Consider the following 17,209-nt stretch of genomic DNA (forward strand, 5'->3'; position numbering starts at 1 on the left):
CTTTATTTAAAGTGGCTACTTACAGGCAGCATATGGTTGAGGCTTGCTTTTTTATTCAAATCACAGTCTCTACCTTTTGGGGGGAATTGTGGGGGGTTTTAAGCTATTTATGTTTAATGTGCTATTGACATGATTGGCTTTAAACATATCATCTTACTTGCTTTCTATTTTTCCCATCTACTCTTTCTTTTCATTTTCTGTCTTCTCTTGGGTTAATTAATTTTTTTTATTATTCTAGTTTAGTCTGTTTGTTACCTTATTATAGTTGTGATTCATTGCTGTTACTTTATTGATTGGTTTAGACTTTACAGTATACACATTTAATTCAGCACAGTAGTGTACCTTCAAGTTACAGTATACATACAAACATATAGTTTGAGAATCATACAACATACTTCCATTTCTGTCCTCCCAGCTTTTGTGCTACTGTTGCCGTGCACTTGACACCTACATATAATACAAAATGCACAATACATTGCTTTTGTTTTGGGCTGTTAATAATTACCTTCGACAGAGATTTAAATCAACAGGAAAAAGTACTATTTATTCCTTTCTGTAGTGCAGGTTTTCATCTGGTGTTATGTTCTTTCTGCCCAAAGGACTTTTAGCATTTCTTGTAGTACGTTCTGTTGATGATAAATTCTGTCAGCTTTTGTATGTCTAAAAAACACTTTATTTTGTCTTTGTTTTTGAAAGATATTTTGCTAGGTGTAGAATTTCACACTGACTTTTTTTCCTTTCCGAACTTTAAACATGTTGCTCCATTTTATTCTCACTTCCGTTGTTTCTGAGAAGAAATCTGCTATCTTCCTTCTGTTGGTTCATCTGTATGTCGTATGTCTTTTTTCTCTGACTTCTAAATTTTATTATGTTCACTGATTTTGAGCAAGTTGATTATAATGTGTCTTGCTGTTGTTTTCTTCATGTTTCTTGTGCTTGAAGTTTGTTGAGCTTCTTGGATCTGTGGGCTTATAGGCGCCATCAAATTTGGAAATTTTCAAGGCTTTATTTCTTCACGTTCCTTCTCACATTCTCTTTCTACTGTCCTCTGGAAACTCCATTTCACCTGTATTTGGCTACTTGAAATTTACCACTGCTCCCTAAGGTGCTGTTAATTTTTTTATTCTTTTTTCCTTCTCTGTGTTTTAATTTGGGATATTTCTATTTCTGTGTCCTTAAGTTCGGTAATCTTTTTCTTTTGCAATGTTTAATTTGTATTTATTTCCATCCAATGTGTCTTACATTTCTGATACTATAATTTTCCCCTCTCAAAATTCAATTTGGGTCTTTCTGTGTATCACTCATGTCTCTACATAACATGTTGAGTCTTCCTTCTGACTTCCTGTATGTATGAAATCCAGGTCCAGTATCATTTCTGGGTTGCTATCAGTTGATTGACTTTTCTTTTTATCATGGGTCACTGGATGTCAGACAGTGAATTTTAATGTGTTGGGTGTTGGATATCTTTTTTCTTTTTTCTTTTTTTGTATTCCTATAAATATTCTTGAGGTTTGCTCTGGGATGGAGTTATGTTACTCTGAAACAAGTTGATCCATTCAGTTCTTGCTTTTATGCTTTGTTAGGAAAACCAGAGAAGTGCTAGTTCTTCCCCACTATTGAAGCAAGAGCCTTCTGGTTGCTCTACCTGACACCTCATAAATTATGATGTCTTCCACCCTGAGGGTGGGACTGGGCACTACTTCTCACTGGCTGTGGACTTCAGAGACTGTCCATCTGATCTTCCCGGTGGCCCTTTTCCTTCCTCAAGTCATTTCCTTGCACACAGGTGATGGTGAGTACTGCACTGAAGACTTGGGGGACACCTGCTACAGAGCCCCAGAGTTGTGTGTTAAACTCCCTCCTCCCCAGGAATTTTCCCTGAAGACTCTGGTCCTTGTGGTTCCCCAGACTCCCAGCTCTTATCTCCCAGCTCAGGGAGACACCCAGCTTTGTGTGGGTTCTCTCCCTGCACTGCAATCTGTAAACTCTCCAGACAGCAGACTTTCAGCAGTAAGTTCTCCAGGCAGTAGGCTGAGACAACCACAGGGCTAACCACTTTATGTTTCCCTTCTGTCAGAGATCACTGTGCTTTATTGTCTGATGTCCAGTCACTGGAAAGCCACTGGGTTTTGTTTTTGTGTTTTTTCCCCCCATTTTCAAATTACGTGAGACAGGAAGGTAAATCCAGTCCCTGTTGCCCTATCTTGGTGTGAAGCAGAACTCTCATTCTCCTTTTAGATTTTCTCTTATATAACACACTCACGGAAGGTGATAGTTGGTAGAGGTGAGTTAGCTGCTTTTTAAACACATGTTTTGTAGGTGAGGAAACTAAGGCCCAGGTAAGCGAAGTCCCTAAAACCACACAGTCAACACAGGGCGTAACATGATTTATGACTGTGATGTCTAGTTTTGTGCTGTTTCCAGTAGATGAGTGAATTTCAAACTGTGTCTCAGAGACCCTTAGGGTTCTCCCAGGGGAGATCAGTGCCTGGTACTCAGGCCCTGGGATGGGGGGCCAGGCAGGGAGTAGTCACCTACCTCAATTACAGCAGCTCATTTTCCCATTTTGTATATTGAAATGGGGCATGAGATGTGCTTCAAAAAAGCTTTTGGCTGCTTTAAAAAGAATCAAAACTTACTGCACTAGGCCATGCCGCCCTTTAATTGTTCTATTTATAAAATCTAATAGGAACCTTCCTTTTCACATCTATCTGTTTAGCAATTTGCTTTTCTTTGATAGAAAGGTTTACAAAATTATAACCTCTCCAGGAGGAATTAAGGATGCTAATCTTAATTCTCTGTGTTCTGACAAATTACATGCAGATAAAAATCTGGTATCAGAATGACTTTTTAAAGCACTTATCTTGGTCTGAGTTTTCCCTGGAGAGCTCCAGGCCACGCCTTTCCCCTTGAGGTGATCACTTGTCTTCCAAAATATTCGGGGAGCCCTTGGGAGAAATTGCATGTGCCTAAGAGGGTCTGAGATAATAGACTGGTGTCTCTTTCATCCATGCCAGCTCTGCTTCACTATAATGAATACACCTCGCCTCTTAGGTCACCACCACCCCAACTGCAGCAAAATAAATTTCCCAACCCTTCTTGAAAGCTAAAGGTGAGAAAAGGAGAAAAAGGGAGCTGCGTTTAAGTGTAGCAAAGGTGCTCAATAGTAAGGAAAGTAGTATCATTTCCATTTATTCAGCTTCCGATGTGCTGATTCTGTTTTCCCTAAAAGCGCACTTACATATATTCTCTCCTTCCATCTTCTCCATTATCCAGTGAGATGGGAACGGCCATCGTCTCCATTTTACAGATCAAGAAAGGGAGTCCCACAGAGGTTATGTGACTTGCCCCAGATCACCCAGGTCCTAAGGAAAGGACTCAAGAAATCTGGCTCCAGACTCTGTTCTCTTAATGGCCCGGTGAGGACAGGCTGCAGTGTCCTGGGAGTGGGCGCCGGTGCTCAGGGCTGGTGTGAAGGACTAAGTGTGGTCGGGGAACTGCGTTACGAGGCAGAGCAGCTGTGTGGGAAGGCACAAAAGGAGTGGGACGTGGCAGCGGACATGCCTGTTTTACGGTGGGCTGGTGCCTGTTCGCCTGTCACAGCCTTCACACTCTCTCCTCACTTACGTCCCAAATGCTGTATTTTTCTCCTGAGTCTTCATGGTTTCCAGCCTCTCTTGCTGCCCTTGCAGCATTTGCATATTCTTAATGTATCCCAATTAAATATTATTACTAGAAAGAGTTATAGTATATAAAGATAAAACCAGATGATTTTGTGCTTTAAAAAAATTATATTTCTCATCTTTACCTAGACTTTAATATAGGTAGCTATTTTTTCCAAAAGTAATGATGTATTAGTTAATACTGGCTGATTTAGTTAATATGAGTGGTATTTTATGCTGTGTGTGTGTGTGTGTGTGTGTGTGTGTATACTTGACATTTTTTAGAATTAAGAAAATTGAAACTAAAATTCCCAAATACATGAGCTTTGGGCTTCATTGAAACCTTTTCACGAGAGGTCAAGGCTAGTGGGTGGGATTGGGGAGGGAGAGAGGGGTTGAGCAGTCCCTTGGAGAGCCCTCTTTTTACTAGGCCCCAGCTTGGGACCCCTTCCTTCCCCATGGCAGGACATCTGGCTTTGGACTTCGCCTTCTCGCCACTGCCGGGCAGTGGAGGCGATGGGCCAGGAGGGCCAGAGCCAGGCTGGGTTGATCCTTGGACCTGGCTGAGCTTCCAAGGGTCTCCCGGTGGGTCAGGAATCGGGCCGGGGTTGTGCCGGGGGCCGAGGTGTGGGGGCTTCCCCCGTGACCCCCACCCTGTGACTTCTGCGGAGGGATGGCCTACTGTGGACCTCAGGTCGGTGTGGGGCTGGTGCCCCAAGGCGGCCTGGAGCTCCCTCAGCCCGAGGCCACGGTGGGAGCCGGGGTGGAGGGCAGCTCTGAGGGGGCCTCCCTGAGCCCTGCGCCGCCCCGGCTGGCGCCGGGAAGCTGGACAAGGAGAAGCAGGCGCCAAGCCCTGAGGAGTCCCAGGACATCAGAGCTCTTCAGAAAGACCTGGCACAATTTGCCAAGCTTCTGAAGCAGAAGAGGATCACCCTGGGATACACCAGGCCGATGTGGGGCTCACCCTAGGGGCTCTCTTTGGGAAAGTGTTCAGCCAAATGACCACCTGCCGTTTTGAGGCTCTGCAGCTCAGTTTCAAGAACGTGTGCAAGCTGCGGCCCTTGCTGCAGAGGTGGGTGGAGGAAGCCGACAACGACGAGAATCTACAGGAGGTACGCAAAGCAGAGACCCTCGTGCGGGCCCGGGAGAGAAAGCCAACGAGTATCGAGAACCGAGTGAGAGGCAACCTGCTGAGCATGCTCCTGCAGTGCCCCAAACCCACCCTGCAGCAGATCAGCCACATCGCCCAGCAGCTCGGGCTTGAGAAGGATGTGGTCCGAGTGTGCTTCTGCAACCGTCGCCAGAAGGGCAAACGATCAAGCAGTGACTATTCGCAACAAGAGGATTTTGAGGCTCCTGGGTCGCCTTTCTCAGGGGCACCAGTATCCTTTCCTCTGGCACCAGGGCCCCACTTTAGTACCCCGGGCTACGGGGGCCCTCACTTCACCACACTGTACTTCCTGGTCCCATTCCCTGAGGGTGAGGCCTTTCCCTCGGTGTCTGTCACCACTCTGGGCTCTCCCATGCATTCAAACTGAGGTGCCTGCCCTTCCCAGGAATGGGGTGGAGGGCAGAGGAAGGGGAGTGCTAGGGAGAGAACCCTGGGCTTTGTACCAGGGCTTTGGGATTAAGTTCTTCAGTCACTAAGAAAGGAATTGGGAACACAAAGGGTGTGGGGCAGGGCGTTTGGGGTGACTGATTGGAGGGAAGGTGAAGTTCAATGATGCTCTTGATTTTAATCCCCACATCGCTAATCACTTTGTGCTTAAATAAAGAAGCCTGGGACCCGGTAGATGGGGAAAAAAAAAAAAAGAACCTTTTCACTAATCTGTAACAGGTTCCTAGGTCTACATGAGCTATATTCCAAAATTCCAAGATCTTTGTAACAATCACCTTTCATATATATTATTTTTACTTTTAAAAACATCTCCCACCACCAAGGGGCATACGTCTAGGTACTATAAATAGCATTAATTATGACATTATAAAAGGGGAAGTCCCTAATAAAAGAAATTAAATTGAAAATTGAAGTTAAACCTGGAAACTTGGGACAAAAATCTCAGGCCTCTTAGCATATCATGAATAATACTGTCCTTTCTTAAAGTCATATGACTTCTTATGAGTCAGAACTCTCATATCTTCTTACCCAATATTATGGTATTAGGGACCCCCCCCCAGTTATTCCTGGGCCACATTAATGTACTGTGGTCCATTACAGCAGCATTCCCAAAGTGTGGTCCACAGTCCACCCATCTAGAAGGAATATGGGGCTTGTTTAAAAATACGGAGGTTGCTGGGCCATAACCTAAATCGACTGACACAGAGTCTCCATGGGTAATAACCCAGGAAACTGTATTTGAACCAAGCTCCTAAGTGAGGGGGAAGCACACAGAAGTTTGAGAACCACTGAGCCACCAGAGTTTCCATGGCAAGAGTGCCAGACCATCACTGACATCTGTCACCCCCTGATGCTCCAAAGTCAGCCTCTTCAAAGGAAAAGATTAGAGAACCCTAGAGATGATGGCTGTACTGCACAGAAAGCTGAATCCACCCAAAAAAGACTGCACACTCAGAATGCTCCAGTGAGTGATGGCATGCTGAGCAGGGAGAGTGTGGCTCTGGTCTGCGTGCAGTTAGCACCAGCAGGCATTGGTGGTGCTCCACTCTGCAGCCCCCCTGCAGGCGTGCAGACAGTCTCAGAGACAAGACAAGGAGGAGGACTTTCTGCTAATCCTCTAAAAACATAATTTCCTCTAGCTGAAAGAAGACCGAATTTGTGTGTTACCTACTTCACAATACTATCTTCAAAGCCGGAAGCTTTGAAAACAAGAATATAAGATCTGACCCAGAATGCCAACCCCTGGCCAATGCAATTAATTTAATTGCTCTTGAAAGGATATCAAAGTATATGTTGCAAGATTGTCCCCTAGAAGAGTGCTTCTTGACCCTTCTTCCTGTCAGCAGAAAAACATGCAATGTTTGTTGATGGAAAAAACTGCTTGTGGCCAGGAGGTGATGTGTCTGGGGCCCTTCCTTGCCCTCACCTGGAGGGCTAAGGACTTGCTATTCAAAGTGAGGTCCCAGACCCTGGGCAGCACAGGGGTGCTTGTGAGAAATGCACAACCTCAGACCCTCTGTCACCCCTGCTGGATCAGCACCTGAATTGTAACAAGATCCCCAGATGATTCATACCCACAGTAAAGGTTGAGAAGCTCGGGAAGGCACACGCTCTGACGCAAACTTAGAAAAAAGAATCAAACAATTCTGAACGATTTCTTCCATGACTGCCTTTATTAGCTATTCAAATTTGATACAGTTTTAACATTTTCTACAAAGTTGACTTAGATGTAATTTTTATACCCTTATAAAACTTTTTATATGAATTGCTAAAATTCCTGATTTGAGATCAGAACATGTGGTCACCGTAACTTTTCTAAGTTCTTCTTAGGTATTTCATATATTTATTCCAAGCTGCCGTTAACCAAGAAAATCCTTAAGTCTTCCACCCTCAGTATAAAGTAATCTTTTATTTTCCCTAACGTTGCTGACTTCATAGTGGAGAGGACACCCTTTTGTCCTAATATCCTGGAATTTGAAGAACTAGTTCATACTACGTGTATGCTTAATTAATTCATTAAGTGTAGATGCTAAATTTTATAGTTACTTTTCAGGTGATCATAAATATAAAAAATCACTTTCCATCAGCCAGTTACTCTTCCGCTCCGTTAAACTGTGTAGCACACCACAGCATCCACTATAATTGTGCTTATCTGCTACAAATGTATATAATTGTATTCATTCTCCACAACTGTTTCCAAGGAGACAAATTACTATTATTATTCATTCAGCTGAATCTCTTCCTAACCCTCAGGATTTTCATGTGCAGATAGGCTGTTTCTATTTTATTTTTAAGACTTTATACTCCACAAGTGGCTTCAGCCTATTTTTTGTTAAATGATGACACCAGTTTCTAATTTATTCCAGATACGGTTTCCTAATTTATTTTCCATGCCAATTTCTAGCTTATTCTAGGGAATATGTTATTTTACATATCATTTCAGACATTGGTCACAAATTATATAGTATTTATCCAGCTCCTGAAAAATTTGTGAATGGGCAATTTGAACATGAAACTTTTTTTTAGAATCCTGGACCTATTAGAATGGGGTCTATTACAACTGGTGCTTCTGTGAGCATTCCTGACGTGATTTTTTGGTGGACATAAGCACTGATTGGGTGTATGCTGAGGAGAAATGCTAGCTCAAAGGGTACATATATGATTGATTTTAGTAATTGTTAAATCAAGTTATGTACTTTTACTCCACTGACATCATGCCAGATGGAAGTTCAAATGTAAAACTTGGAAAAATATTTTTATTCAGAATTTTAATCAATTATCTGACTTTCCCTTTCAGTTTATCATTTAAATTTATTTAAAGATTTTACTGTGAGAAATTATTTTTTGGTTTCTACCTGAAGTTAATCTGGAAATGGGCCAGGTTTTTATAGAATCTTTTAAAAGATAATTTCTTATGCATTTGAATTCCCCTCTTAATAAATTACTGCTTCAAATGGTAGAAGACTGATAACTATTTGCAAAAAGAGGTGATTCCATCCTACTTCATCCTGATATATTGGTTATTAATTTATTGAAATCAGAGGAAAATATGCATTGCTAATTGGAGGCAAAACCTCTTAAAAAGTGTAGTCAGGAATGACCACGTATGCTTAGCGCTAGTCCAGGAAATGACTCCCCCTTCGAAAGGGTACTCCTTTTTCACAGAAATAGAATAAAGGTAGGGTATACAGATTCTGCACACAGGCAGGACCTGGCCTTCTTCTCACCAATCCCAGAATTCAGGAGGAGAGGGTAACACCAAGAGTTTCATACTCCTTTTAGGCACTATTAGAAGGATCTTGTCGAAAACAAGTACATGGACAAAATAATTACCAGTTTGCCGAATGCTATGAAGGAAACAAACTGGGCTGCGTGGAGAGTCACAGAGGGATAACCTACTTTAGACCAGGAAGTCATAGAAAGCATCTTGGAGCAGGTGCAGCTCAGCAAGACACACAGAATGAAGAGAGAAGGATTTACAGACAGAAAGTATGTGCAGAGGGCACAAGCTGGGATGTGCGTAGAGATTCTGAGGACCTGTGAGAAGAGCAGGGCAGCTGAGGCTGCGAGAGGGGATGGAGAGTGACACAGATGTGTCAGGAGAGCTGGATGGGGGCTGCATGGCATGGGGACTGCCAGGCCAGAGAAAGAATTGGGATTTTATTCTGGTGTACTGAGAAGCCATCAAAAACATGTCATGAGAACAGTGACATGACTCCCATTTGTGGCTCTAGAAGACCTCTCTTGGAGGCATGCTGGGAGCTGGCCAGAGAGTGGAAGCAAAGAGCCCGCTAGCGCTGGTGAGCTGGTCAGTGCATGAGAGCATGGCGGCCCGGACAGGGCTTCGCTGCAGATTGGATGAGAAACTAAGGGAATAGGAAGAACTAGGGATCCATTCACAAACATCTTCCCCTGCTAGAAAGAGGGAAACAGCCATAGTCATGATCATAGTGCTGGCATGCCCATTCTCATCTTAAATTTCACCAAATAATTTGGAGTTACCTGTTAAAAGAATAGTTAGCAAATATTAGACTATTAGGCTCAATAATAAGAGACTACAGTGCTTTTCTTAGACTAATAATTGGTTAATATAAATAGTTGTATGTGTTTTGTAAAATACATACTATAGGATAATCTCTTCTTCAAAAAGCAGCCGGTTACCGAGCGTTTGCCACTGGGCTGGGTGCTTTATTCCTTCTCTCACTGTATTCACAGTCACCTTGGGATGTAGGCTTTACTGTCCCCATTTTAAAGATGAGGAAGCTTCGGTCCAATAGTCTCAGTGATGTGCCCAGTGCCCCGCAGATACAATGCAGGATCCATCAGGATTTGATGAATTGCAAACAGCACAAACAACTTGAAGAAGCTGAGGCACCAAACAGGATACATGGACGTTGGACAGATCTCACGAGCCAGAAAGCAGAGCCCTCAGAAGATGTTGGAGAAAGGCCCCTGGCATTTTTTTTTTTAGCATCTTTTCTTTCATCTGCTCTCTCTCCTCCTTTCTATGTCTGTTTCATTTTATTCTTTCTCAGATTCGGCTCCGTTTCTCCACATTTGTCTCCATTGTTGCCGTGAGGTTTACTCTCCGGTCACCCAGGGAGGTCACATATTATTTTCACTTTCAATTCAAACATCTCAGGGAAGGGAATCTGATTGGCCCAGTTTGGGAAAAGTACTCATCCTTAGGCCAGTCAACTGTGGACAAGAAAGCAGTGTGGTGTCTTAAAAATGGCTCCCAAGGCTGCCGCTGGGGGTGAGGGACAAGGACAGTTAGAAGCATTCCTGGTGAGCTGGGAAGATACTTGTAAAGGTGCATACTCATGTGACAAGCCATGATTTAGAGTTCTGGACCAACCAACATGAGAAATTGTTAGGTCAACTGACACTCACTGTCTTTTATTATCATGCTGTTATTGGCAGTGTTTTAGAGTTACATATACCGTTGTTATGACATTATCATTGCAAGTCTTTCAAAGATGTACAGAGGCCACTTCACCCCACACTTTTAAAATGTTGTGCCTTGTTTGTTAAAATTATAAATTCCTGCTAACAGCTTTGGCCAGCTCTGTTTATTATTTATTTTTATTAAAGGACTCTTTCATAAGGCAAGCTTTGTGAGTTAAAGGGATGTAAATTATAAAATGTGAGAGGTAATTATTTATAATTTTTATTGAAAATATTCCAGACCTAGCTATTGCCAACTGCTGGTATGGATTTAGCATTCTGAAATTTAAACAGTAACTTCTGGCTCTTTTTTTGTCAAATACTTTGTGATTAAATTATTATACTGTCAACCTAAGTTTAAGACACTTCTTCACCATTTAAAAATCTATGCAAAACAGTCTTCATTTTATGCACATATAAACCTGTGAAGCATTCACATGTTGATTTTGGGATTTTAAACTTGGCACATTATAGATTCTTATTTTTATATCTGTCACTCTTGGCTCCAAACTTTAAATTGAAACCACAGGGTTTATCTGGCACTCATACCAAGCTAATGTTTTTCCCTTACTTTAAATTAGCTGCTACTTAATGATTAAGAAAGAGTGTTCTAGATGGCAAATAACATCAGAACAATAATATACCCAAATCACTGTCAGCTGTACAAAGGCTGCTTGAATTTTTGGCTTTTTAACAACCCCAAATCTGCCCATTGTGTTGCATTCAAAAACTTCATAGCAACAGGTGAACGCTCTAATTTTTAAATTTTTCTTTAGTTTTGTGGAAACCAATGAAAGGTAAAAACAAAAAGTCATTTCCATCCAAGTTGCATCTAAGACCTCTCAGGTGTGAGCCTCCCTTCCTGAGTTGGGTGAAGCCAGAAACCATGGCCTTGATATCTGTTCTTGAACATCATATTTTTAGAGATTGTTTCTTACACATCCTAGTAAGTTTACAATAAAATCACTGCCGGATGAGAAAAAAAATTAGGGTTAAAGAGTATTGGAGTCCATGAAATTTAGATTCAGGGCTGGAGAGTTCTTCTCCTTAACTTAATCGTGTTACCAAAATTAGGAACATCGGCTGCATTACAGTTTTTCTGATCACACACACAAAAAGAAAATGACGCACTGGGTAACTTATCTTGTCTAAAGTGTATGGTCCAGGACCCATCAAATTTAAACAGGTCTGGCTATCAAGGTGATAGATTGGCATAAGACACTGTTGGCACACATTAAAGAAGCTTTTGGTCTCAGAAAAAGTCACTTTTCCTGCCGAGCTGTAGATCTGTTGGAGCCTTCAACAGTAGCTGTGCCCTGAAGCTTTTCTGGTGATAAATGATCCGTTTCAAATAAAGGAAATTGCAGCCAACTCTGCAGAAAGAATCACTTTCTAAAAAAAGAGAGTCAGTTTGGGAGGGTCAAAAATGCACAAACAGTATGGTAAAATAAAGTATATGCTGCTCCTTTTAATGGAAAAGATTGCTACTGGCTACATTTGCCAAATTCAATCAGTCTGCCAAAAAGTCGAGGAATCTGGCAGGCGTTCTGGAGAGCAGTTCCATGTTTCATCTGTATTTCTTCTCTGTATTCATCTAGCTTCAGAAAATGCCGGGAATGTCTTTTCCTTCCGACTTGGCCCCTTTGCAAAACCACAGAAATACACCGGGCGGCTTCTCGTAATTGTTTGGTTACTCACGGCGCTGTCAGTCTTTAAACTTGTGAGAAATACATTCTTTCCATTGGAGGTTTATGAAGAGCACCAACAACTGTTTGTTTTCATTTTCTGATATTTATCCCAGGAACAAAAACAAGAAAAAAAATCAGTTCTATTAATTGGCAGCTACTGGACTCAATACACAAAGGCAGGAGGCCAGCTCATTACTTTTGGCCTCCAGCTGACCCAAAATGGTTTTCTCGTATAAGAAGCTATTCACAGATGCTAGACGTAAGAATTAATAGTAATAATAATAATGGTATTTCAGACTTCATGAATAAGTAGTTTTTGGCACTCAGAAAATATCTTCTGTTTTTCCCTTGAAGACAGCAATCCTGTTATATACAAAAAGTAAACAGTGCTTGAATTAGCACGTTGGAGTCTTTAATGTACCAAAAATATGCATGCATTAACATTCCCTTCTAAGACTCCTTTTTTTCACTTCCTTCAGGATCAATCAGTATTTTTTTTATTAAAAAAAAATACAGAAGTCTTCAGTTCACAGGGGCTGTGTTCTCTGTATTTTCTGACCCACTGCCACGGTGTATGATGTTGCCCTTTGAAATGTCTTTGGACACAAATTTAAAAGTACAGGTGCTCAACAAAAGTTACATGTTTAAAATCAACTTAATTACAGAGTATGCAGATTTGAATCAGAACAACGATGTCTGTGGTTCAGGAGCGATCAAACATAATGGCTTATCCTTCTGGTTAACAAGTCAGGACTTGTTTGTAATATCCTAGTTTGCGATATGCTTTTGGGAAAAAGTGCTTCATTCTCTAGGTCTTTGTTTACCTGTGAGTAGACGTTAAGAAAAATATTTCTGAAGTTTAAGCTAACATTCTTTATAACCCAGGTTTAAGGTCTGCATGCCAGAGGAGGAAAAAAAAAATCAGAAAAGCACCCCTAATGCTCCATTTACAGCAAGGAAAACTGACGTGCAGTTCCAGGGGGTCTCTATACAACGTGGGGCTTATTATTTATACCTCTGCTTATTCTGAGAAGTAACTTAAAATATGCACACGAACTACTGCAGATGTTAATATTTTCACTAGACCGTGATTTTCTGATTGGGGGAAATGTGATCAAATTTCTGTGAAAATAAATGTCTAAGGTACTTTTTCTTAGATGGGCACTTGCCAATGAAACTACTTGTCAGGATGTCGACCCGATATTTTTCATTCCAATTTGCGTGCAGAGATGTAAAAATGAAAGCCTCTTTGAACACTGTCATCTTTGCCAAAGAAGGGCAGAAACACTCATCCAAGATGTGTTGCATGATCACCCAGAGACAGGTCTGGGAGAGCCGCCGGCGCATGGTCAGAGGGCAGTGCAGATGGAAATGTGGTGTCCTCACGATGACTGGGGGAGCAGCAAGGATGCTGATTCGCTTAAAGCGAAATTATGTGTTTTTGTCAACACATTATCATATATCTGGAAATCAATCTGGAAGAATGTGCCTTCCTTGCACCAAAATGTGCCCTCAGTTTTGCTTGTACAAGTCCTGGAAAGCCTCACAGTGGGGCAGTTTGGGGCTTGGAAGGGGGACTCAAGGGCCTGACTTAAGCAACACTGAGTCCAACTTTTTTCTGCAAAACCGGGGCAAGTCCTCATTATATATATATATATTTTTTCTTTTTACATATCTGACAAAGGACTTATATTATTAAAATTACATAAAGAATTCCTACAACTCAATAAAAAGAAGATGAACAACTCAATTAAACATTTACAAAATATCCAGACACTTCAGCAAAGATATACAGATGGCAAACAAGCCCATGCAGATGCTCGACACCACCAGCCATCAGGGGAAAGGAATCAAAACCTCATGAGAAACCACCACACACCTATCAGCATGGCTAAAACGCCAAAGACTGACAACACCAAGTGCTGACAAAGATGTGGAGGAACTGGAACCCTCACACACTGCTGATGAGAACGCAAGCCGATACAACCACCTTGGAAAAGAGTCTACTAGCTTCTCACAAAGTTACACGTGCACTTACCATGTGAGCCAGCACCTCCACTCCTGGATAATCTACCCAAGAGAAACGGAAACACAGGTACACATGAACACCTGTCTGTGATAGTTAAAACAGCACGATTCATAATCACCCAAACATAGAAACAATCAAAGTGTCCCTCAACAAGAGAGTGGATAAACAGCCGTAGGTTTACTCATACAGTGGAATACAGGAAGGAACAAGGAGGAACAGACCAGTGACATGTGCCAAAACATGGACAAGTCTCAAAAGCCCTGTGCTAAGAGAAAGGAGCCCCATTTATGTTGAGCCTTAGTCGTGACTCGCTAAGCTATTCTCCTTAGGTCTGACTTTCATTAAATCAGTCTTCCATGTTTCAGCACCATTAAAAAGTTTTAGCTCTGATAATCGTTCGATTAAATTAATACATGATTATTAATCAGAACCTAATTATTCATCAATCAATTGATAACCCTTATCATTAATAATGAAATCCAAGCCACCAGTATGGCTTACCTGTATTTTTCATCTTCATTGAAATCCCACAAGAAGTAATGACCCTTCATAAAAAGAATGACTTGATAGTGAACCATGAAGACAGCTTACAAGCCGTCAGGACACAAGACATTTTTCAAGCATGAGAACATGCGAACTTGCTGAGGTACTCTTTGTAGTAGATAGCCAGTGATTTGTATGCAAATTAGGTAGGTTTGGGGGAAAAAAATTACTTTAGATCATATAGATACATAATAACAATACGTATAATTTAGACAGCTGTCCCAAAGCTAGTTCACTGATCCAATTTAGAAAACATAAATCGAGGGAGAAAACTACTTACTAAATAACTAACACGGGGTGCAGGAACATGAGCATGTGTTTGGTGCCACACAGACTGGCTTTGAATCCTGGCTGTGGGTACAGCTGCCAAGTCACCCAGCTTCCCTGGGCTCAGTGTCCTCATCAGCTCTAGAAGGATGGCAGTATTTTCCTTGAGGGTGAAATGACCAGAATGAATGTACAGAAAGCGAACTCGTGTGCACACTCATATATGCAAAGAGCCTGCCTGACAGTGGGTGCGTGTGAATGCTGCTCATGTTTTCCTCAGGAGTAGCATTCTGCCAGGTCAAGGCTGCGGGTGTGAGGCGGGTGTCTTCCTAAAGTGCTCCTCCAGCTGAACCCAGACTCACACAGCAGCTCCCGCGTCCTCAGCCCCCACGTTTCCAGCGTGGACAGAATCTGTGCCTTGCTCCTGCGGGTGGGCCCTGTATCCGTGGCGGGATCTGATGCCCCTCGGAGAGGCTGCCGGCCAGTCTGTGCCACCCTTGGGAGCGGCTTGGGTCTCCTGCACACCGGCCAGGATGCAGGCCGTGCTCGCGTCTACAGACACCGCTGTGTGGGTGTGGCCACCTACGCACCTTAGGTTGTGCGTCTGCTGGGACTTGTGATCACATGTAAACTCAGTGCATCCTAGGGTCACTGACGGTACAAAGCTGACAGATACAGAACGTTTCAGGTTTCTGTCTATATCCACCAAGAACTTTCTGTTTGAAATGTAAGCTCTCAGGCAGTTTCTTCAGAGACCATATGACTCAGATAGATGGCCTCGGAATGCAGAAGTTGGGTTATTGGTAAACAAAGACATGTGACAATTAAATGAGACACCCACTGGGAAACCTTGGCTTGTGTCTACCCGGATCCAGCCTTTGCTGTGACAAATACTCATAAATCTGCCCCTGTACTTTTAAAAACACTAACATGGTCTTCTCTGCTTGGAGCAAGACCCTGCATGATCTGAGTCCTGTCCGCCTCTCTGCCACCATCTTGCCTCTTTCCGCGGCCTCCTTGTGGCAGGGACTGCTGAGTGTCCCTCAATGTCCATCCTCCCCTCTCTGATGATGGTCTCAGTGCAGCACAAGTACGTTTCCCAGCCTTGCCTGGATCTCGGTGTGACGCTATGACTAAGTTCTCAGGAATGGAAAGTGGGAAGGAGTGATGCATGCGACTTGTGTTTCCTGCCCTACGTCGGGGGTGCGTGCATGTCCTCGGGTCCCCTCCCTATTCCTGAGGGATGGGGACCAATGGGCACCTTCAGGCTCAGAGACTGGCCGACACATTGAAGATGGCAGAGAGGCGCTACCAGCCCCGGATCACTTGCAGCATCACATAAGGGAAGACAAACTTCTAGGTTGTTTAAACCACTAGATTTGGGGGTCTTTATGTGAAAACCATTTATCCTGGACTCAAATTAGCATGCTCACGGGACACGGCTTGGCAAGCACTGGCTGCTTCTGGCAAAGAGCTGGGATGTTCAAGGGGAGAGCGGGGGCTGGGGGGCTGGATGCCACTCCTCTGCTGGCCCCTCTGTGCCTGCAAGTCCTTACTAGGTAGCCCCACTGCCCTTCCTCTGCCCGGGACCCCTCCAGATCCCCACACCACACCTTGTGTTGTTCAGGTCCATCTGTGCGGCTTCAGATTCACTCCTGTCCCTCGGGGATGTCTACTTGACCCCGGCCCCCATCGATGCTCCCCCAAGACTTGTATGTCTCTTCTCTGCTGTAATGACCGAGCTGTTGGTCTCAGGACACTGTGGGCTCCCCTGAAGGCAGGAGCCAGGCCTGTCTCATCCACTTCTGATTCCCAGGCACAGTTCATCATAAGTATCTGTTGAATGAAGCAGTCAACCTCTTCCCATTTTCAGTCCTGAATTTCAGTCCTAATATCAAAATATTCTGCAGATATGAACACCAAATAAGAAAATTTGAGGGAGGGATGCGTATGGCAATATTTTTCTTCCATGTAGCCACACAAAGCCCCAAAGCTCAAATTGTTTAATTTGTGAACAATTACAGAAAAGAGCCGAGTTCCTCTAACGCAGTTGGTTTTCAGCTCTATATTTTCCCTGCTGCTAGAGAAGTTTAATTTTTCTCTTTGATTTTTTTTTTTTTTTAGTTTGTACCCTGGAAAAGTGAGGTGATAAATACAGGCAATCAGGGCAAAGCATGACTATTGCCGGGTGCTAATGTTTTCAAATTGCTGATGATTTTTCGGGACACCACAAACTGGCCGCGCTGTCAGAAGCATCTGGCAGTCATAACTGGCAGCAGGAAATCAGGCTGTAAATTTAGAAGGCACTGCACCACGTTCGGGAATGCACCTCACAGTCACCTCCAGATATGTCATGGTCATGTAGCCGGGGGTTCAGAGTGAATTTAACTGCCCTTTATTATGTATTTTGTGGTAAACGAAAAACTTCAAAAAGCAAGGCTGGGCAAAGGAGAAG

General features: G+C 43.0%; 1 protein-coding gene and 1 pseudogene across 11 annotated transcripts in view; both read left to right on the forward strand.

Moving 5' to 3' along the window:
• The window catches only part of ODAD2 (outer dynein arm docking complex subunit 2), a 146,727-nt gene that overhangs the window by 104,373 nt on the left and 25,145 nt on the right, over window positions 1-17,209 (forward strand). Inside the window, exon 21 of one of the 10 annotated variants that reach the window (XM_072954884.1) lies at window positions 3,277-3,771. The exons of the other annotated variants lie outside the window; for them this stretch is intronic. Within the exon in view, the coding sequence (XP_072810985.1) occupies window positions 3,277-3,279 (3 nt within the window). The 3' untranslated portion in view covers window positions 3,280-3,771. Of the gene's footprint in view, window positions 1-3,276; window positions 3,772-17,209 lie in introns of those variants that run through there. 10 annotated transcript variants of the gene reach the window in all.
• LOC102543902 (POU domain, class 5, transcription factor 1 pseudogene) lies at window positions 4,154-5,200 on the forward strand (annotated as a pseudogene). The gene has a single exon (XR_338286.4). The product of XR_338286.4 is annotated as a POU domain, class 5, transcription factor 1 pseudogene (transcript).

Source organism: Vicugna pacos, chromosome 35 (assembly GCF_048564905.1).
Source record: "Vicugna pacos chromosome 35, VicPac4, whole genome shotgun sequence".
NCBI classification, from domain to species: Eukaryota; Metazoa; Chordata; class Mammalia; order Artiodactyla; family Camelidae; genus Vicugna; species Vicugna pacos.